The sequence below is a fragment of the Phaseolus vulgaris genome, chromosome 1, assembly GCF_000499845.2.
Source record: "Phaseolus vulgaris cultivar G19833 chromosome 1, P. vulgaris v2.0, whole genome shotgun sequence".
Classification (NCBI taxonomy): Eukaryota; Viridiplantae; Streptophyta; class Magnoliopsida; order Fabales; family Fabaceae; genus Phaseolus; species Phaseolus vulgaris.
The window spans coordinates 49,962,824-49,984,054 of NC_023759.2; the positions used below are offsets into that span (position 1 = coordinate 49,962,824).

Consider the following 21,231-nt stretch of genomic DNA (forward strand, 5'->3'; position numbering starts at 1 on the left):
TTTCATGTATTCTTGTTGTTGTTTAAACATAATATGTGTGTCTTCTTAACTTGTAATTGAGTATAAGTTATATAATACAAATCTTAGATAGCCATAGTCCTTGTCTCTTTTGGTTTTGTCCCAAGACGGGTATTGATTAACATGTTACGAAAGTTGAAAGATGTTAACAAGAATCCAAGGCAGTGAAGGAGAGTGTTGATGGCATGTGAGTCCGAAGTGTAACTTGATTGTGAAGGTATTGAAAGTACGTACAAAGCAGTGATGTGTATGGTTTGTTGAGGAATCAATCTCAAGAGAAAGAGAGGAAGAGGAAGAGGAAGAGGAAGGTGGAATAGTGACCTGAGAGTATTGAATTCAGAGGGAGGGGCCTAAAGGTGAGTGAGTGTCCAAAGCAGTATCTTGTACTCTTCTTCTATCAGCCATACAAATACTCTCTTTCGGTCTCTATCTTCCTTACCATTGCCGGCAAGCCATGCATTCTTCGCCAGGTTTGGCCTTGGGTAGGGTTTATATGTCACTCACCTTTTGCCCTCAATTCTATGCAACATCAAGTTTACTTTCACATTTTTAACCCTTTAAAATAAATAAATAAAAACCAGTCTATGAGTATCTAATCCATATACAAAATCAATCAAATAACTTCACCTTCCTTTATCCCTTTAATTTAATGTGTATCTACATAAATATCTGAGATCACTTAATTAGAAGCTGAATATTAAGTGTTTTGTTTCTTGGCAACACCACACATACAAGATATGCCCTTGAATTATTGATCAAAATGTTGTAACTAAATTGAGTAATTGATTAAAAGGAGTGGGCACTTAAAAGAGATGAGCCGATAATGGTTTAACACGTAGTAAGAATGGAGGATTAATGAAGGAGTTGGTGTAGATAGCATTGACCTAAGCTATGAGAATGATATCCTTAGCATTTAGTGTTTGAGAAAATATCTACCACCCCATCAAACCACTCATTGGATTCATTCACACCTTCATTATGGAGCCAACAAAATGTGGTCCATTGCATTAGCCACACATTACTCATCAAGCCAGAGATATGTTTACCTGCAAGTAATTTTTTTTAATTAGTAAAAAGATATGTAAACAAATGAATACATGTGTTTCCGGGGGCTAGAACCAAGAGAATTATTTAATCACTTTTTGGTGGGATGATCAACCTCATTCATTTTTTTTTAACAAACTCTTGCAACTCTCACTCTTTCACTCATCGTTTTCGTGAACTTTGGATTCGGATGATACTTACAAAAGATATTCCGACGCTAAAATCAAACTTTGACATTCGATACTTAATATTTAGCACTAGATGAATAATTATTATGGATCATTTATTATTGGGTCTGTTTAAGAATTTAATCTATAATTAATAAACTATTTAATGTTTAACCTCTGATTAGTTCACCAGTCTTCTGCTTGTTTGAGTGTAATGATCTCGATTGATTGGATTGAATATTGGACTTCCAGAGACTGATGAGTATAACATGAGATACTCAAATTCATATTCAAAGTACATCAAGAGGAAAACTATTGGCATATGCAACTTACTAACCCCTACAAAAAGATAATTCACAAAAAACTTGACTTCTCTCTAAATCAGTAATATTATTTTTCCATAAAAGCATAATGATAAATAATATTTTAGATTATGGTTGATTTAATCTGTTATGTGTTGAATATATATTTGTGTTTTTATAAAAAATTGAAATACTCATAAAGTGTTTTATATTAGTTATATTAATTCTTTGCTATACTTTATCTTCAACCCGAACACTATATCTAAATGCTGTAATAGCCAAGCTAAAATGTTACCTGAAAAAAAACTTTCATCCCCAAACTGCATGACTAAAGAACCAGTATTTTTGTTTTACACTACTCATCCGAAAACCTACTTCCTCTCATTTGTCTGTTTGTTTACCTTAGTGCACCATTGAGGTTGAATATAGTTAAAATAGGCTAATTTTTCCCACATTATACGGTGAATTAAGTTCTGAATCTTTATTAATACAAGTGTCCATGATTCTGTTTCAAACAAATTGGGTGTAAGAGGATATTGTGAAAAAAAAATTATAAAGGCGTATTACTATTGTACTAATAACAGTCTTTAATATATATATATCCAACACGGATACATCTCGTAGTTTTAAAATAAAATTAATGGTTTCTTAAGATAATATTGTGGAAAGAAAACCTTTAGGAGACTATTTCTGAGTTGGAATGATGCGAGGTAATGAGAAAAACGTCATTCTATAGAATATGCTGTTGGGTATTATTATCATATATGCAACTTTTGTCCCCAAAACAGGTCCTCTATTGATGAAACAGGTTCATGGCAGTTGCTAACAACATTATACTGCCGTATCCATCTGCCTATCACTAGATACATTTCATAATAAAAATCATCCGAATATATCTTTTTAATTCAATTCTCAAATGAAAAAGAATAAATCCCCGTTATATTCTTTAAAACTACTATATTCTCTTTTTCTTAAATACTTTTTAACGAAATATTTAAAATATTGAATGCTTTTTTTACTAATATTGAATATTTATCACTTTAATTATTAAATTGATATATTTTAATAAAGATCAAAGATTGGATTATAGATTTTTTAATTAGGTTCAAAAGTGATTTAGAATTATTTGTAATATTTTTAAAACTACGTAAAGTATGTTTGATAAGACCATTAATGATTATCTTATTTGATTAACTTATAAGTTATGAATACAATTTTTTTTATGAGTACTTAAAAAAGTAACTCTTTTTTTATGAACTTCTAGCTTGTAAACTACAAGTTATTATACGTTCTATCTACTATAAGCTATTAGCTGGTTTCTATCTGCTACCTTGTAGTTTATTTAATTTTGGAAAAGCATGCATGTAAAATAGTCTTTTACAGAAAAAAAAAACTTGTATTTTTATAATATATTACAATAGAGTTTGAATTTAAAATTTGATGAAAACTAGTTACTAAATTTGCTATAATGGATTTGAAACTAGTAATAACACATAAACATTACTTATTATTATAAAAAACTACACATTTTTTGTTGGCATGATATTGAGATGTGTGTGAAGATATATAATGTAATTGTAAAAATTGAGTCAAAGATCCTGCAGGAGGTAACAATGTGAATGTGATTGTGATATTGATATGACAGAGATAATGGGTCGGTGCAAATTGGTACCCTATTCATATGCTCACCATTTCAAACTTGGATTATGTGATGCACTTCAAAAGTTAGGGCATTTTCACTCTTTTGTGGTTCCACATTTTCCAATTCAAATCAATGCTTAATTCAGTCAATGAAGTATCGCCACACATTTTATTACTTTCATTTATGCTCATGTTATTTCATTTATGTTCATGTTATTGTGCCTTAATCATTTATATTACTTTTCATCAGTTCATTTATAAATTAATTGTCTGTGATAATCACAAGAATACCAAGCTTTGAGTTCTTATTATATTTCTTCTGAATTTTATATTTTTCTTTTTTCTGTGTACTGGTTGAAAATTTAGTAATTTAGTCATGTTGAAAGGGAACAATAGAGTTTATGTTGATTTTCGATCATCAATTTTGTAGACATAAAAAGGGTTTTTTTTATTTTATCAATGTAAAAAGGTTGAGATATTCCAAATATTTTTTTTATCAACTTTAATATTATAATACATTCAATAGTAAAAATATTTACAAAATACTAGTAAAAATCCAATCTAATAATTTCTTTCTTACAATTATTAAAAAAAATTAAAATTTATAGTAAATACAATGATACATTTACAATCCACTTTTTTATTAATCACATAATAACTCTTAATATTATTATTTTAATATTTTTTATATTATTTGATTTTAAATTTACTTTTCATTATATATATTTATTTCTAAATTCTTCTGAATTATCAAACTACTATCATTTTTCTAAGAGTAAGAGTAAATTGAAAAAAAACAAATTTAATCCACAAAATGCCGTGACGGACAATAATGCCACTATGCAGTACATATATATATATACATATATATATATATATACATATATATATATATATATATATATATATATGATAGCATTAGCTACCTCCGTTTTCTCTATCACCAATCTCTTTCTCCATTTATTGCTTTCCTTCATATATCACTACCTGGCTACATATATTTATATCTCTTACTTTGCTTATTCCTTTTTATTATCTCTTATCAATGGAAGCCAATGCAGATTATACCCAAGATGCCACTGTTGATTTCCGTGGCCACCCTGCACTTTCATCTAAAACCGGCAAATGGAAAGCTTGTGCTTTTCTTGTTGGTCAGAATCTCAATTTCTTTTCTTTTTTTTCATAACAATCTTTCAAGTTTTCTTAATTCTTATAAAACAATTCTTGTAGACCCTTCTTTGCATTATGCTCATATAGCTTGTTATGCAGGCAGCATGTTTGTTGTTAATGGTTGGTTATATCACGTATAGCATGAAGCATGATATAATAAGAAAACATATATATATATGATATTTTATTCTACTCTCATTTAATTAGTTTGTGTTATATATATGGCATATATATAATACTGTTTCAGGGTATGAAGCATTTGAAAGAATGGCCTTTTATGGAGTGGCTTCGAACTTAGTGAATTACCTTACAACCCAACTTCATGAAGACACAGTTTCATCAGTGAGGAATGTAAATAACTGGTCAGGATCTGTGTGGATAACGCCAATTCTTGGAGCTTGCATAGCAGATTCTTACTTGGGTCGCTTTTGGACTTTCAGTCTCTCATCTCTCATCTATGTGTTGGTAACTTCTTTTCTCTTTCTTTCAAATATACAATCAACACTTTACTTCTCTATATTTTCTCCATCAGGATCCAACTGTGTCAACATTCAGCATCTTTATATTCCAAACAAAGAAAATATTGTGAAAAAGTTACAAATAATACCAAAATTGAAACCATGTTTCTCATCCCTAAGGATAGCACCAAATTTTCTTTCTTTACTTAATAGCTTTGTGGTATACATTTTTCTATCTAGCAAACCTCTTCATGCACTTACTAGTTCCACTTGATCACAGGGTATGACTCTTCTGACAGTAGCAGTGTCACTGAAGAGCTTGAGACCACCATGCAGCAATGGTATATGCAATAAGGCTTCAACCACACAGATTGCATTTTTCTACACAGCCCTTTACACTATGGCAATTGGGGCAGGGGGAACAAAGCCCAACATCTCAACCTTTGGTGCTGACCAGTTTGATGACTTCAACCCCAATGAGAAAGAGCTAAAGGCCTCATTCTTCAACTGGTGGATGTTTACCTCATTCTTGGGTGCTTTGATTGCCACTTTAGGATTGGTATACATTCAAGAGAACTTGGGATGGGGACTTGGTTATGGTATCCCCACTGCTGGTCTCATACTGTCTTTGGTGATATTCTATATAGGCACACCAATATATCGCCACAAAGTAAGGACAACCAACACTCCTGCTAGGGACCTAGTTCGTGTCCCCATTGCAGCATTCAGGAATAGAAAACTTCAACTCCCTATTAACCCCTTGGATCTCTTTGAGCACAACCTCCAACATTATGTTAATAGCGGGAAACGCCAAGTCTATCACACTCCAAACCTCAGGTCAGCACATGCAGTTTCAGTTCAAAAACAATACTATACTAGTATTGTTCATTTTACATCACTCCTTTTTTAATTCATACATTACATCCTCTAAAATGACAATATAATAAGTAACATGATATAACAAGGGTAAAAGGTGTCATGAGTGTTTACACTTTTGGAGTGCCATGTATCATTCTTGCCTATGCAAGGACATATATGAGTGATGTGGAAGCAATTGTGCATCTGAAAGAACTTCTGCTTAACACATCAATTAATATATAGAATGATAGATGAAGTATTTAAGTGTTTGGTTTTTTTCTTAATAAATAACTTCTGGGAGAGTTTCTAAAGTACTTCAATGTTTATCAACCTCACATGTAAAACAAACATGACTTTTAGACACCAAAATTATTATTTAACACCTGAGAGACATAAGAAAAATATAGATATAATGATGTGACAGAACTGTAAAATAAAGAGAAATTATACGTGTTCGAAAAAGTAGAATTGAATGTTAACAAATCATTCTCCTTTGTAAACATGTTTCTTTGATATTATATTTGTTTTAGACTCTACTTTTACATTCTTTTTGTCTTTTATAGTAAAAAATAGTTTCACTTTTTGGTGTAAAACTAAATAAAGCATGGATGTAGGCGAGAAAAAAAAAGAGACATCAATCATGTCTTCAGACTAGTTTCATTCACTTATATCTAAAAAATTATTATTTTATTATAATATAATATTTTATTTTAAAAAAAATGATCATAGAGTGATTATTTTTTAATATTTCCAAATAAATTTTATTCCATAAGAAAATAAAACAGAGTGGAAAAAAAATATTTTTAAAAAATTAATGATCAAAAGAAACAGGGGGCGCAAAATAAGTGGGGAAATGTTTTAATAATTTCACTACTGAAAAATATGAAATTCTCTGTATATGATTAGTTATCTTTTACCTTTCACTTTGTGTTTTCATATATTCACATCTAAAAATGTATATACATGGAAACTAAAGGACAGATCATGTTTCGTTTTCATAGCAGGTAAAAATTTCCATGTTTTAAAGATTCTTGTGCATTAATTGGTCATCTAGTAAAAATTGGTAGTAGCATCTAGGAAAGGAATTTTCCATATTTGTCCAACTCATCAATTTGACAGAGAATCTAGAAAATGGAGCATGTCTACTGATTGCATGTTCCCCGTTTAATCTCTTGGCTCTGAGGCTGTCAAAGTCAAAGGGAGTCTCATTCATTCAGTACTATTTTTGTGCTTAACCAGGGAACCCAGTTTTTGAGGCAAAATAGTGATCCATTCGGGGCCTACTATGTCATTCATCCCATTGAATTTCTTCCATCTGCACACTTCACCCTATCTTCTTTGAGGCCTTCTTTCATAGTCCCTATCTTTCAACCAAATTGTGACCACTGTTGCAAGTTGCTACAAACAATAGCCATCACATATTGCATGCAAAACACGGTATAGTCCCCATTTGCATTCTTGGTGGATAGAGAGACACGTAGGTCAGATTCATTAGCAGAAGATTAGATCATTTTGGAACATTCAACTGCCACACAAAGAAATATATTTTTTACTTACACCAATTTTGCTAGAAACTGAAAACTTGTGTGTCCAGGTTCTTGGACAAGGCTGCTATTAAAGAAGACAGTGGTGGTTCCAAAAGGGTACCACTGACAGTAACCCAAGTAGAAGGCTCTAAACTTATCTTTGGTATGGTCCTTGTATGGCTAGTGACACTGGTTCCAAGCACCATTTGGGCACAAATCAACACTCTTTTTGTGAAACAAGGAACCACTTTGGACAGAAACCTTGGACCTCATTTTAAAATTCCCTCAGCCTCTCTTGGAAGCTTTGTGACATTTTCCATGCTTCTCTCGGTGCCAATGTACGACCGGTTTTTTGTGCCGTTCATGCGCCAGAAAACTGGTCACCCCAGAGGAATCACATTGCTTCAAAGGCTTGGGATTGGATTTTCAATCCAGATCATAGCCATTGCAATTGCTTATGCAGTAGAAGTTAGAAGAATGCATGTTATAAGTGCAAACCACGTAGCTGGTCCTAAAGATATTGTCCCCATGAGTATATTTTGGCTGATGCCTCAGTATGTCTTAATAGGGATAGCAGACGTGTTTAATGCCATTGGATTACTAGAATTCTTCTATGATCAATCACCTGAAGACATGCAGAGCCTTGGAACAACATTTTTCACTAGTGGGATCGGTGTTGGGAACTTCTTGAACAGCTTTTTGGTGACAATGGTTGATAAAATAACAGGAAGGGGTGACAAAAAGAGCTGGATAGGGGACAACTTGAATGATTGTCACTTGGACTACTATTATGGGTTCTTGTTGGTCATGTCAAGTATCAATTTGGTAGTTTTTCTTTGGGTTTCAAGTAGGTACATTTATAAGAGGGAATCAATAAGGGTAAAGGAGGGCCTTTGTGTTCAAATGGAGGGGAACCCAACTTTGGACGCTTCTCTTAGTTTACAAGTGTGAAAACTAGCAATAAGTGTGGTTGGCCATGACAAATAACCGGTAGTATGATATTAAACTTAAATTTTCTTGACAGATTCTGCGGCAAACTGATAAATGATTGTTATATTGAATTTAATTGGCCCCATCTCTAAGTAAGTGAGGTTGGAGCCAAATAAATTCAGATACACAAGTTTGTGTAGAATTTATGAATGTATAAACTAATATCTCAGTATTCACCACACCGTGTGTGCTATTTTGTAAAATGTGTGCAATGTTAGTATTTTCTTTTTCGCCTTTTGCCAATGGAGTTTCATCACATCTTTCTTTCTTAAGTTTACTTTTTGTTTTTTTATCATTTCATATACTCACGAAATGTATCCATTATGAAGAACGCGTTGGATTACATTTTGTACAAATTCTGTTCGATTTGGTGATGAAAAGGTTCATGTCCTTCACAATGATATGATCCAAACCTAATGTAGAGACACAACAATGAAACCTGTGTGTAGTTTAACGTTGGAATCAGCTAAAAAAAAGTGTGAGAAAACAAGGAGTTACTTCGCTATTAACGTGGAAAAAGGGAGTCGATTTGCAAAAACCAGACATCTGGAACTTGAACTTAAATGGTATCATAAGTTAACAGAGATTTCCATGAAATTAAGTTGAAAAATGTTTAGTTAGAAAAATATTTTGACAGAACTACATTTTCTTTTCAGTCTTAAATTCTAATCTTAAGATGCCTGAAAATTTATCAATTCAAAACTACACAAAGCTTAATCTGAGGACTATAAATATTATTTTATGCCCTTCTTTATATAGGAAAAAAAAACTAATGGTGAACTGTCCACACTGACTGCTTGGTAACCAAAATAGTCTGGACGCATGACACAACAATGAACAGCTTAGCATCTTTACTAAAAGGTAAAAAATAACCACTCAAAGCCATTATTGCTTAAACATGAGTGAAGGTGTGGGGTAAACTTTATTCTATTTTGGTTTTCCTAGAAAACTAATGATAAAATGTGATAAAGCTTCAACCTTAAAAAGCTACAGCTTAACTTGAAAAAAGGGGTTGCGAAAAACTACAGTGCACCTTGCACCCTTTAGAGTAAAATACAAAGCTGGTAGCTAATGTTGATGAGAAATCATCAGTTAAGATTTTTTTTTTCTTGTGAGATACAATCACTTATATGGTTATGTGAAAACATTCAACTTAAATTTTCTCATTCCACCATGTTATCCATACTCAAAAGAAACAAATAATATAATAAACAATCAAGGAAAAAAAAATGTTGATACAAAGCAGAAGATTTATTGATCAAATTACATGTACTTTAGCCACCACTGCGTGCAAAGTGGTTGAAGCTTCACCCATTGATGAGGGCGGCAAAGTGATTTCACTATTAGTCATACATACCTAAGCAAAATCTAGAAGAATATATCAATATATTTTATGTATGACAGCAACGAACAACCTTGATCATAGAACAACCAAATAAGCTTCAGCCGAGCTTCATTTATTTTCTTCTTTTATTAGTACTGTGACTGAAATATGCGCTGTAGGCATGGGCTTTCTTACAGTAGTTGCATACTGAATAACCATAACCCTTGGAAATCATTACAGATTTAAGTTCGAATTTACATATTGGCATGAAAACAAAAAATTATCTCTAGCAAAGGTGTGATGTAATGGCGTCTCACAATTCAGCAGGCATTATCAACCAAAACTATGCTTAGTAAAAAGTATGAATATCAACAGTTCAATTGCCATGGTAACCTTGTCATAGCTGTAATTAATCCATAACTTGAAAATTCTATGAACTTTTTAAGGAGTACAACCTCGCTACTGCAGATAATGCTCATCTTGCCAAACACCAACAATATCTTTGAGAGCTGGTCTTAAATCTTCCCTCAATATCTTCTGGAATTCTAATGTATCGCCGCTGGATTTAATCTCAACCAAATGGAAAGATGGAGCGACTTCAAATATTTCAACATCAATGGAAAGCGGTTCTTTTCTACCTGCCCTGGATCTCACCAATTTCAGCAACCCTCCATCCTTCTTAATTATCATCATCCTCAAAATGCGAGCAATGTCTTCCACTGTAGACATGATAGATGAGGCAGAGCTCATGAATGTAAATTTGATATGTTCCTGTTCACCAATGTTAGCAAAAAGGCCAGACAAGTCTAGCCCAGCAGACAGAGAAATTATGTCAAAAGCATTCAAATGTGCAGGTACAACCAATTCTTGATCTGCATCAACATAAGCATCTCTTGTATTCTCACACAAACCAAAAACTTGATCAGAATTAATTAATGCCACTTTTGCAGACTCTCTTTTCACTTGACCAGATCTGGGTTTTAATCCTTTTCTGAACCACGAACTTTCCATAACTTTTGCCATGGATATCCTGGTATCTGGGTTGGGGTCAAGGATTTTCGCTAACAGTCTTCGCACTTCAACCGAAAACCAGTTTGGACATCTGTATTCCCCCCTGCCTATTTTCCTATACAGTGACATAAGATTCAAATCATAGAATGGCAAATGACCAGCCAAAAGAACAAATAAGATCACTCCACAAGACCATACATCAGATTTTGCTCCATCATAGCCCTTTCTACTTACAACCTCAGGCGCCACATATGCAGGAGTTCCACAAACTGTATGCAGCATGTTGTCTTGTCGATGCGATTCAACAAACGCACTCAACCCAAAATCCGCTACCTTCAGAACACCATTCTCATCCAAAAGCAAGTTCTCTGGCTTCAAATCCCTGTGATAAACGCCCTTGCTGTGGCAAAAATCAACAGCACTGAACAATTGTTGAATGTACTTCCTTGTCCTGTCCTCACTGAATCTACCTTTAGCCACCTTGTTGAAAAGTTCACCCCCTTTGGCATATTCTATGATGAAGTAAATCTTGGTCTTGGTGGCCAAGACCTCATACAGCTGCAAAACATTGGGGTGTTTAATCCGTTTCATGATAGATATCTCTCGCTTCGTTTGATCCTCCAACCCATTTTTTAGAATTTTCTCCTTTTCAATCACCTTAACGGCAACACTCTCCCCAGTTTTGAGGTTCCTTGCATGGTAAACCTTTGCAAAGTTTCCTTGCCCTAATAGTTTCCCAAGTTCATACTTCTGCATCAACACATTCCCTCTTTTCCCCATTTTCAAGCACAAAACTTCAGTCACAAATTAAGCACCCCGGTTTTCTAAGCAAGGAACCTTTATCTATCTATCTATCTATCTCTCCCTCTATCTGTCTAACCTTGAATAAACACCACCACCAGCAATTCCAGTGCGTATTACCAACTCAAAAGATGAATCACTCTTTCACCTGAGTCCTTCAACCTCCTCGAGAAGCCACCAAAAAACGCGCGTAAAGCAACCAAAAAATGGCTTCAGAGAAGATGCTCAATTCAAATGCTCTCTACCTGAAAATGAGAAACAAAAACAGTAAATGAAAACACGTACATGAAGGTTCCAACGCAAAGAATACACGAAGTAGAATTAAAACAGAAAGCAATTCAGTGAAACAACATAAGACATCACAAAAATAAAAACACGATCATTCACAAACCGTGAACGCATCCACATAATGGTCTGCAACCACCAAACAAACAAAAAATACACAAGCAAACGAACCTTCTCCCTTCCCCTCGATGGATCAACCAAACAAAAAATAAATAAGACAAAAAAAAAAAGTTAAGCAGAATTGAGTTGAATTAAGACATTCAGAAAAGCCTAAGAAAATGCAGAAAGGTTGTGAAGAATAGAGTAAGAGAAGAAGAAGATGATGAAGATGAAGAAGGCATTACCGTTTGAAGGAAGAAGGAACGTTAGAGAGGGAAAAGCATAATGGTATTAGAAAGAGCAAAATAGCGTGCTATTTATAAAGCAACATTTTTTTTTTTTTATTTGTAAATCACTTTCTTAACCTTCTCAAATACAATCTACACTTCAGTCTGACTTTATTCCACCTCATATTTCACTGTCTTTTCCCCCTTTCTTATTTTTTTATTATATTTTTTATCCGGTATTTAAGCCAACTGCATATTTAAATCAAAATTACTACTTACATTCAAATAACTTTATAACAATTAATTCCTCTTATTAATAATTTCAATAGATTATTAATAATATTCCATTATAATCTGATGTGTTACAACACTTAATACACTTTCTCTTTAATATTCTATTCCACACCTTTTTTTCATTTGACAGGGTTTTCTTACATCTAATATCTTTTTTTATGGATATATAATGGAACATTCAAACTACGTGGAATAATGTATTATTACATATTAATTTTTCTTGTAAAGTTTATTACCACAATTATTTTAGAACTTTTATAAATATAACTTTTAACACGAGTATATTGTTAGGTCAATCATCGCATTTGAAGTATGGTCAGTTTTGAAAGTCGATGTTTTGTTACCGTTTTCTTATTAAAAAGGTGTCTGAGTAGATTGAATGAGAAAATAGTATATGAATTATCATTAACTTCAACTCCTGGACAATAGTATCGAAACAAAACAATAGTATTCAACTTTCACAAAAATATCTTACTTATATGGCATTGTTATGGTCAATCACGGTATTTGAGGTACAGTATGTTTTGGAGTGATATTTCGTCACAATTTTCTTCTTAAAAGACGTTTTGGTAGATTTTTTTCTTAAAATACGTCTTGATAAATTGAAGAAAAAAAAAATATATCAATTATTGAATGATGTGAGATTATATTAATAATATCGAAAACAACTCTTTCAGGAAAAGAACAAATGCTCTTAGATTGTATGCCTCTGTTTGGCCACATAGGGAAGAGTAGCAAACGAAAACCACCCCCCAGTTTTGAATTTTTTATAGGTACAAAAGGAAAGTCCTAGTTTTAAAATATAAACAGTTTTTATGATTATAATTGTATTTATTTCAGCTATGATATGATATTTATATATAAAAATGTACAGTTCAGATTTGATTATGAATGCAAAATTTGAGTGTCTGATCTAAGATATTATTAATATCGTTGAGAGTTGTTTTGTTTGATTTTGAATTATAGTTGAAGGTAAAGTGGGATCAGTGCTTACTTGTATCTGATCTGGATTTGGTGCCTTATCAGTTATCAGTTTATTTGATTTATGGTATCATATTACATTGTATCAGTTATTACATAACTTAAACACCACGTACATGTGTGTATTTCTCTTCAATGTAGGTACCATGATTCTTTCACTTGTTTTCTTTTTTACCCCTTTCAATTAACAAAAACACCAAGTCAACAACTTTGCATCCATGAAAAAAGTGCATCAACCTACCCAATCTCCTTTTAAGTATAAGATATTTGTTGGCAGCCAATATATTATTATAAAAAAATTATTAAATAAAAATTATTTTAAAGACTAAATTAGATATTATTTAGAGATTAAAAAAATTATTGATTTTTAAATTATTTTTTATTATTGATAAATAATTTTTAAATTGGTATCTATCAAGATTTTTGCCACCAAATCTAGAATCTAAATAATTGATAGTTTAAAACTTTGGTAGCTAACTAAATACCAATTTAGAAACTATTTATTAATAATATAAAATAATTTAAAAATAAAAAAAATATTTTAATATCTAATTTAGTCAATGTATCAAGTAATTATTTTTTTCTCTAAAATTAATTTTTATTTAATGATTTTCTAATAGTTAATTTGCATCCAACGGAGTTCTCACAGTTAATTTTTTTTTAAGATTTTCCAAATACTTTATCTTTTGTTTCTGAATTGTGACTTGCAAGAGAAATACATCTTACTATCATGTATGTAATGAAAATGCCACCATAATTTCTTTTGAGAAAAAAGTGCAATTTTATTAGTGAAAGTCAATTACTAGTTGTGTGAACATATATAATAAATAATGAATTTATCAAAAAAATTCTTTCTTTTTTTTCTTGTCGATGCCGAGGCATTTTCCAATTAATATATTTCACTTTAAAGAAACACAGTTATCAAAATGTGATCAATATTGTCAAATTAGATGTTTTAGGTTAAATCACATTATCTAAGATCCATAATATCCATATAAGACACTTCACATGTACATGCAGTAAGCTAAACCTTTTAGCTACCTCATATGTTCATCATGTTTGGAGGTATATCATTTTTCTCGTAATAAAATGTAATAGAGAGTTTGATGTTAAAGATTTATATCATCAAGGTCTTGTTTGATTTTAGTTTCCAAAAGGTATTGAAATTATTTCTAGCGTTGAAATTATAAACCTAAGAAACCATATACAGAGAATTGTTTTCGTGCAATTGATTTGTGTTCATATATATTTCATGTATAATTTAAATTAGAAAGATTTTTTTTTCTTAAGCTGGTAGTATCTGAGACATAAGGTTTATCTTGAGCTGGTTATGAGGGTCTTAATGAAGACCATCTTTTTAGGTAGTTAATGAGATATTGCAATGCATTAAAGGTACTTTCGAATATTAGGTATGAAGTAAATTAGTCAGCATCACCAATTTAATAGTAAGACTTTCATCTTAAAAATGGACCATTATAATTAAAATGTGAGTATCTACCTCAATCTCATGATGCAACAACTGGTTGAATTTTGTTGAGTTGGGAATTTTGCTAGCTTAGAAGATGGTCCTAAGCCTTGTTGTCATTCATTGTGAAGAACCGTGTTTGATACAAGACAACATATTCCTACCAAAGATCATGTTCATATACGATCACCCATTTCAAAATACTATATAGGACACCTATCATTTTATAGCTTACTTATATTCAACTAGCTTATCAAATGCCAAGACAATTGCATCACCTAGCCATTAACATTACCAAAGACGTAATCATGTCGTGGGCATGTATTCTGCAAAAACACAATGAACAATTAAGACTTACTAAAGACTTTTTTTGATACGTTCGTACTACTGAAATATACTAACTACGTGACTTGTAGATTTTGGAATGGTGAGAATTAAGGGAAACTGAAGTTGGTCTCTCCCGAACGTGAATTAAGAAAGTTTGTGATCTCTCATCCCTAAATGAGGTCACAATGTTTAATACTAGGTTGTTATTATTGTGCAACATTAACTATGAGATTGTTGATAAAAAGTCTCATTTTAGCCTTTGTGAAAAGGTGGTAGCGCGACACCAATAGTTTTCACCTCCTTGTTGTTGATATGACCATCACTTTGAATCATGTGTCGACATTGTTGCATCTCCCATTATGGGATAGTTTTGTTCATATGTGATGCTATATTTCATATCAATGTCATCATTGTTGGTTGAGTTCTTTGGGATGGAGTTCAGTGACGTCGTGATAGAGTTGAGACAATATCGTAGTGTTTATGTCAAACTAAGTTAGTTGTGCGAGGTGTATGAGGATTGTATCATCCCCACATATAGGAGTATGCAGTTCACGCTCATTTGTTACATCTAACTAGGTGCACAATATTTTCTGATAAAAGTACAACATCTGTTAGCTTGATGTACTTGCTACTATTCGAAAATTTGAAGATGTGTGATGGTATGCATGAGAAGTTGTTACACTTACTCACATGTACGACTGGTTGATGCTTGCTTTGCATAGATAAAGCAATTAGGAGATTATGTCACACTAGTAAATAACAAAAGTAACTTGAATTGCTTAAATTTATTTTCAATTAAACATATGAATATGAACCATGTTGAATTCATGAATGTATAAAGATATGAATCCTACTTAAAAAGATCCTCCCTTGAACGTCCCATTAATTAAGTTTATAATTAATTATACAAAAAAGTATATTAAAAAATACAAAAATGATGTATTCCAGACATCTCATAACATATTTTTTTATTCTTATTATAGCACAATCTAAAATACAAAAGATATATTATAAAATGTACAATCTAAATTATACATTCTGAATTCAAATGACAGAATTGAATTTTTAAATTATATAGAGTGTCCTTTTAAATTATGGAGATGAGGACGTAATGCCCTTGTTTGTGTAGTGTTCAAGATTTACATGACTGCTTCTTCCTGCACCCTCATATATTTTCAAATTTCCAAAAATGTCCTTTTATACTATTCTGAATTACGTAATCCGAAAGTCATTTTTCAAATTTGTAATTAGCTTCTGGATTACATAATCCGGAAGCCTTTTTTCATATGCATGATTAATTTTCGAATTACATAATTCGAAAATCTTATTTAGCTTCTGGATTATGTAATCCGGAAGTCTTTTTTCAAATGAGTTTCCAGATTACATAATCCAGAAACTACTATATGGGAGTGACATAAAAAGGATAAAAATGTATTTTTATGTTGTGTATGGAGGTGGCAGCAGAAGATATGGAGGTGCTGGAAGAAACAGTCGATTTACATTGTTAGGTGCAATTTAAGAAAACCAAGCCCAAGATAGTCTTACCCAAATTCCTTCAAGGGCCCAGAGACCCATGTGGACTCAATATGTCACTTAGTTTGCACCACACGTTGCTCCCTATTAGTTCGGTATTTTTTTTTTTTTATGAAGCTAAAACACTTTCAAAGTAATTATTCATTAACAAAATTATGAATATTCATTTTGCAAATTGATTGATAGAATTATGTAAAAAGTAGGGATGCAGAATCTCACATTGTGCACGCATAGATGGTTCAATTGCACTTCTCTGGACAATGCTGTGATTTTGGTTCTTCATTATTATTATTTTTACAACAAGCAAATGTCGTAAGGAGATACAGTACTTTTAACCTATAGTAATTTAATGGATTAACTGATAACTTCTATTTATTTGTTTGTGTTGTGATATGCTAACTCTGTAAAGTATTAAGCAAAGTACATACATTATTGTTCATGTGTCTGCCTTCTATTCATAATTAGATGACAGATTAGCAGAGGGGAAATGTAATTACACTGAAAAAATGCACTAGAGAATCAAAATCAGACAGATATAGTAAAGAGACTAGAAGTGCCGTTAAACAAAAAATTAATTAATCATAGTTGGGTGCTTAGTATCTGACTGATTTAGCAACCTCAAAAAAATGTGCAACATTCTCCTCAGGCGTACCTACTTTAATTCCATGACCAAGATTCAAAATATGTTTCCCTCTTCCTGCTTTTCTCACAGTATCATTTATCCGATCAGTGATGAACTCTTTGGAACCAAAAAGAACACCAGGGTCCACATTTCCCTGGACAGCTATATTTGGTCCCAGTCGCCTCCTACCATCAGCCATATCAACCGTCCAATCCAAGCTAACTACATCCACCCCTGTCAAGGCTAGTCTTTCAAGCAAGCCCCCAGATCCACTAGCATATAGGATCAAAGGGAGATTTGGATGGCTTTTCTTCACAGTATCAATAATCTGCTTCAAGTAAGGCAAACTGAATTCTTCAAAATCCACTGGACTAAGTTCTGTTGCCCATGAATCAAATATCTGAACAGCTTGAGCTCCATTATCAGCTTGGTATTGAATGTATCTTGCCATTGACGTTGTAAACTTTTGCAGTAATGAGTGCAGGATCTGTGGAGAAATCACAGTTTTATAGTAAAACGAGTTAAAGAAATGGTGCAAATTTGATCATCGAATGATTTCCTTATTAGCTAAGATTAGGAGTTGATTTTTAATCGTAATGAACAAAATTCATTTTGGAAATGCACACACACAAAATAGAGTAGAAGAAAAACCTAAACAACTATGGTAACATGAACCGTGCTAACTTCTTTCCATTGCAACCAGAACTATTTTTCTAACTAATGACCAACTCAAGGATTTGTTGACTATCTGGACTGATCAGTATATTTCAGGTCACAAAATGCTGAAAAAAAACTGATATAAAACATAGAATGTGCGTGAGTTGCCATGGGCAACAACTTTAGTGAGCTTGAATGATAAGAGAAGACTGCTGAAGATTACCTTGGATTCAGAGAAAGCCAATCTTTTTATTTTTGAGAAGTTTTTAGATGAACCACCTTCAACCACATATGATGCCAGAGTGAACGGTGCCCCAACAAAACCAAGAACTGCAGCTTTATCATTCACCTGCAATCAATAGTTATGCATTCAATGATATAGAAAACTATAGGGACATAATACATCAATTGGACACAGAATAATGATAAAGCAACAATAACAAGATATTTGGGTCTCCATCAAGCTCCATTATTTACTAGTACGTGAAACAATTTTATAATACAAACGGGGAAATGAAGATTAACTCAGTATACTAATACCACCAGCATGGAAGACAGTTCAATAAAATATATAGTTCTGTGAGTTTTCAATTTATATGTTCCCCCAAGTACCACATGACATATGCCTAATCACCTTTTCTCCATCATCCATGTTATTACAGCCCCCCACCTATGATTTACAACCAATGAACATCCTTAAAATACAGAGAATTCCTTTTTACTCAAATAAACATACAGATTTCCCGTCTTATGGTATTGGACAAAACATACATGATTCAGGTATAAAAAGGAAGTGGGGTGTAAAATGAACAAAAGCAGAAATGCAACAGAGCATAGGACCAGCCAGACCTCTTTCCTCAAAATTGTCAGTGCTTCACCAACGTATGGAACTGATTCTTCAGGAACAAACTCTCTCACTTGATTGACCTGGGCATCTGTGTGAATAGGATCAAATATGACAGGACCCTTGCCCTTCACAATATCAAAGGGTATATTCATTCCAGAAAGTGGAGTAAGAATGTCTGAGAATAAAATCACCTGTCACAGAATCAGTGAGAAGCAAATTATTAATGGCAACAAAATCAAAATCATAATATAAAAAGTGTGATAAAAAAAATGCCTGAAAAGGCATAGATATATTAATGAGTGCCAGAGTGTTATCTTACTCCATCAGGCTTGAAAACATGCCATGGTTGCAGGGAAATTTCCACCACAAGATCCACATTTTCAGATCTTTCACGGAATGAAGGATATTTCTCACAGATGGTTTGGTAACTCTGATAAATAAAAATTGGCAAATTAGATCCATTTTCCATAAAGAAGACACACTAACCAAACTCAGTTCAAGAAGAACAAGAACCCAACCAATTTTAGATTTGGTGGCATTTAAATCATGATAGTTAGTGGACTTCAATTTATAATTGAAGCAGATAACCATGGATCTTATACAATTCAAACAAATTCTTGGGCCAAGGTCATCATAAAAAACTCCAGAAAATTTCTGAAATGGAGATAAATTTTGAAAATGTAAATATTCCGCTAGCAATGTCTAGTTTCAGAGGAGGTGTGTAACTAAATAGCGACAGAGTTAACAAAAACACAACGTTTTACACCTGTCTTGTTTGGATAAGCTTATCCATATGTACTTAAACAAGAAAAAAAAATGAATAAGCTTCTGGTAACCTTAAATTAGTTTAAACAAAATTTCAATTTGTACAAATTTTCTCAAAGTCCACATAATACCACTGCATATGCAATTTAACGATATACAAAAATTTATGAGACCAAATACGAAACTAGGCTGCCCTAAACCTTCAATTAAGTTTTACTTCTACAACCATAATGGAAATCCCAAACACCGTACATTATTACGTAAACCATAAATCAAAAATAGCTGCATGAACCTGCCTTCATGTACCTCCCTGCTTGCCTCATGAGCCAAACCGGTGGTCTTTCAACTTCTACCCCACGAACTGCATTAAGCAAAAGCGGTTCAGCAGCAGCTGTAGATTTTGGTTCAGCAACGGTTCCTGCACAAGATTTTGCAGAACTCAAACAAAATTCATTAATCAGAGAACAAAATTCAAGAATGCCTTTGGAGCTTTGACTAGAAATGAGGACAACATTAACACACGGAATTGAAAAAGTAATAACGATAATAATAAGTTCATAGCAAAATAGATGTAATGAAAATCGTCAACTTCAGGTTCAGAGCTATTAAATTATAATTAAAAAAAGAAATAGGTAGTATTTAATTTTGGGGGCAAAAGTTAAAGGTCAACGATGCGTTATCTGGGTCTTGGTGGAGGGCTGGAAATGTCGAGAAGAACACTGAAATTGTACAGTAAATGCCCTCAAAATGAAAACCCTAATGAGTTGATGATGATAAAAATAATACCTTGAAGGGTGCAGGAAATTGGGGTGGTTGATTTGGAGGAAAAAACGCAAGTTGGTTTTCTGGGTATGAAAGAAGTGAAGGCGGTGTTGACGCACAACATGTTTGAATTGAATTGCAGAGTGAAGGTGAAGTGAAAGGTGTGTGTCAGAGAAATTGAAGTTTGAAGGATGTGATATGGTTAGGGAAGAAAGGAAAGATAAGGAAATGAATGAGAGTTTGATTCACCAATTGCAATCCCCAATTCGCTGCGCTTCTGCCATGTCACCAACTTTCACCATGGAATTTTCTGACACTACACACACTCTGCTTCCACCTATGCTATCATCTTCTTTGCGATAAAATTTGAATAAGCACATCTACAATTACCTAACAAAATAAAAGTAAAAAAAAAAAAAAAAAGATAAAGTCTAATTTTGTTTTCCTTTAATTTATAATAGGTGGTTTTTGTTTCAGAAAAAAAAATGTAACTTTTAGTTTCATTTTTAATTTGCAGATGGTTATTTTTTGTATACTTCAATTAATTAGTTTAATCCTTAAGTTTAGACTTTAATTGGATAAAAATTGGAAAAAAAATGTTTGTAGAATTAAATATTACACTAGAATTGCATATTTTGTAAAATCTGAAAACTTCAATTGCAAAATAATGGAGTAACAGAATTATACATCATATATTAAAGGGGCAAATATGAAATTTGGTATACTAATTAGTGTTCAATGAATCAATAAATATAAATTTCTTTTATTAAAGTTGGAGTTGAATTGAAACATGAGAGCGTTTTTATAAAAAGAATAGTTTTATAATTTCTAAATAAACATTCTAAGTAATGTTTAGACTTGAATATAAGAAAAATATATAATTTTACATTGATTAAAGATGTTATATTAAAATATAAAAAAAACACAGGCATGGATTATCCAAGATAGGAGTATTCTAATGTTACATAGTCATTCTATACTACTAGGATAATATCATGTGAACATATTCATTGTCCATAATAAAATGAGTAAAAAAATCATGGAATAAAATCGAACC

General features: G+C 32.4%; 3 protein-coding genes across 4 annotated transcripts; 1 reads left to right on the top strand and 2 right to left on the bottom strand.

The window, feature by feature from the left end:
- The first annotated feature begins 4,106 nt into the window (after positions 1-4,106).
- On the top strand, positions 4,107-8,417 carry LOC137815125 (protein NRT1/ PTR FAMILY 5.1). The gene is made up of 4 exons (XM_068618172.1): positions 4,107-4,323; positions 4,590-4,807; positions 5,081-5,637; positions 7,253-8,417. The coding sequence occupies exons 1-4, from the start codon at positions 4,218-4,220 to the stop codon at positions 8,133-8,135; spliced, it is 1,764 nt and encodes a 587-aa protein (XP_068474273.1). The 5' UTR covers positions 4,107-4,217; the 3' UTR covers positions 8,136-8,417.
- A 993-nt stretch (positions 8,418-9,410) lies between these two features.
- On the bottom strand, positions 9,411-11,986 carry LOC137815126 (CBL-interacting protein kinase 2-like). Of its 2 annotated transcripts, none has more exons than XM_068618173.1 (2): positions 11,940-11,986; positions 9,411-11,555 (listed from the first exon to the last, which is right to left on the bottom strand). In XM_068618173.1, exon 2 carries the CDS (start codon positions 11,287-11,289, stop codon positions 9,958-9,960), a length of 1,332 nt encoding a protein of 443 aa, XP_068474274.1. In that variant the 5' UTR covers positions 11,290-11,555; positions 11,940-11,986; the 3' UTR covers positions 9,411-9,957. The 2 variants fall into 2 exon arrangements, with proteins under 2 accessions (XP_068474274.1, XP_068474275.1); XM_068618174.1 differs by lacking the exon at positions 11,940-11,986 and adding an exon at positions 11,767-11,888.
- A 5,089-nt stretch (positions 11,987-17,075) lies between these two features.
- On the bottom strand, positions 17,076-20,599 carry LOC137815141 (uroporphyrinogen decarboxylase). Its single transcript, XM_068618202.1, has 6 exons — positions 20,199-20,599; positions 19,709-19,830; positions 18,967-19,077; positions 18,650-18,838; positions 18,024-18,149; positions 17,076-17,630 (listed from the first exon to the last, which is right to left on the bottom strand). Exons 1-6 carry the CDS (start codon positions 20,296-20,298, stop codon positions 17,115-17,117), a joined length of 1,164 nt encoding a protein of 387 aa, XP_068474303.1. The 5' UTR covers positions 20,299-20,599; the 3' UTR covers positions 17,076-17,114.
- Positions 20,600-21,231: the final 632 nt, after the last annotated feature.

Excerpts from the sequence above, each read along its gene's own strand:
- LOC137815141 (XM_068618202.1), bottom strand. The coding sequence starts at position 20,298 with ATGTTGTGCGTCAACACCGCCTTCACTTCTTTCATACCCAGAAAACCA. Across the intron at positions 19,078-19,708 it reads AAGCAGGGAGGTACATGAAG|AGTTACCAAACCATCTGTGA; the intron begins GCAGGTTCATGC and ends TTTATTTATCAG. Across the intron at positions 18,839-18,966 it reads ATGTTTTCAAGCCTGATGGA|GTGATTTTATTCTCAGACAT; the intron begins GTAAGATAACAC and ends ATTCTGTGACAG.
- LOC137815125 (XM_068618172.1), top strand. The coding sequence starts at position 4,218 with ATGGAAGCCAATGCAGATTATACCCAAGATGCCACTGTTGATTTCCGT. Across the intron at positions 4,808-5,080 it reads CATCTCTCATCTATGTGTTG|GGTATGACTCTTCTGACAGT; the intron begins GTAACTTCTTTT and ends ACTTGATCACAG. Across the intron at positions 5,638-7,252 it reads TATCACACTCCAAACCTCAG|GTTCTTGGACAAGGCTGCTA; the intron begins GTCAGCACATGC and ends TTGTGTGTCCAG.
- LOC137815126 (XM_068618173.1), bottom strand. The coding sequence starts at position 11,289 with ATGGGGAAAAGAGGGAATGTGTTGATGCAGAAGTATGAACTTGGGAAA.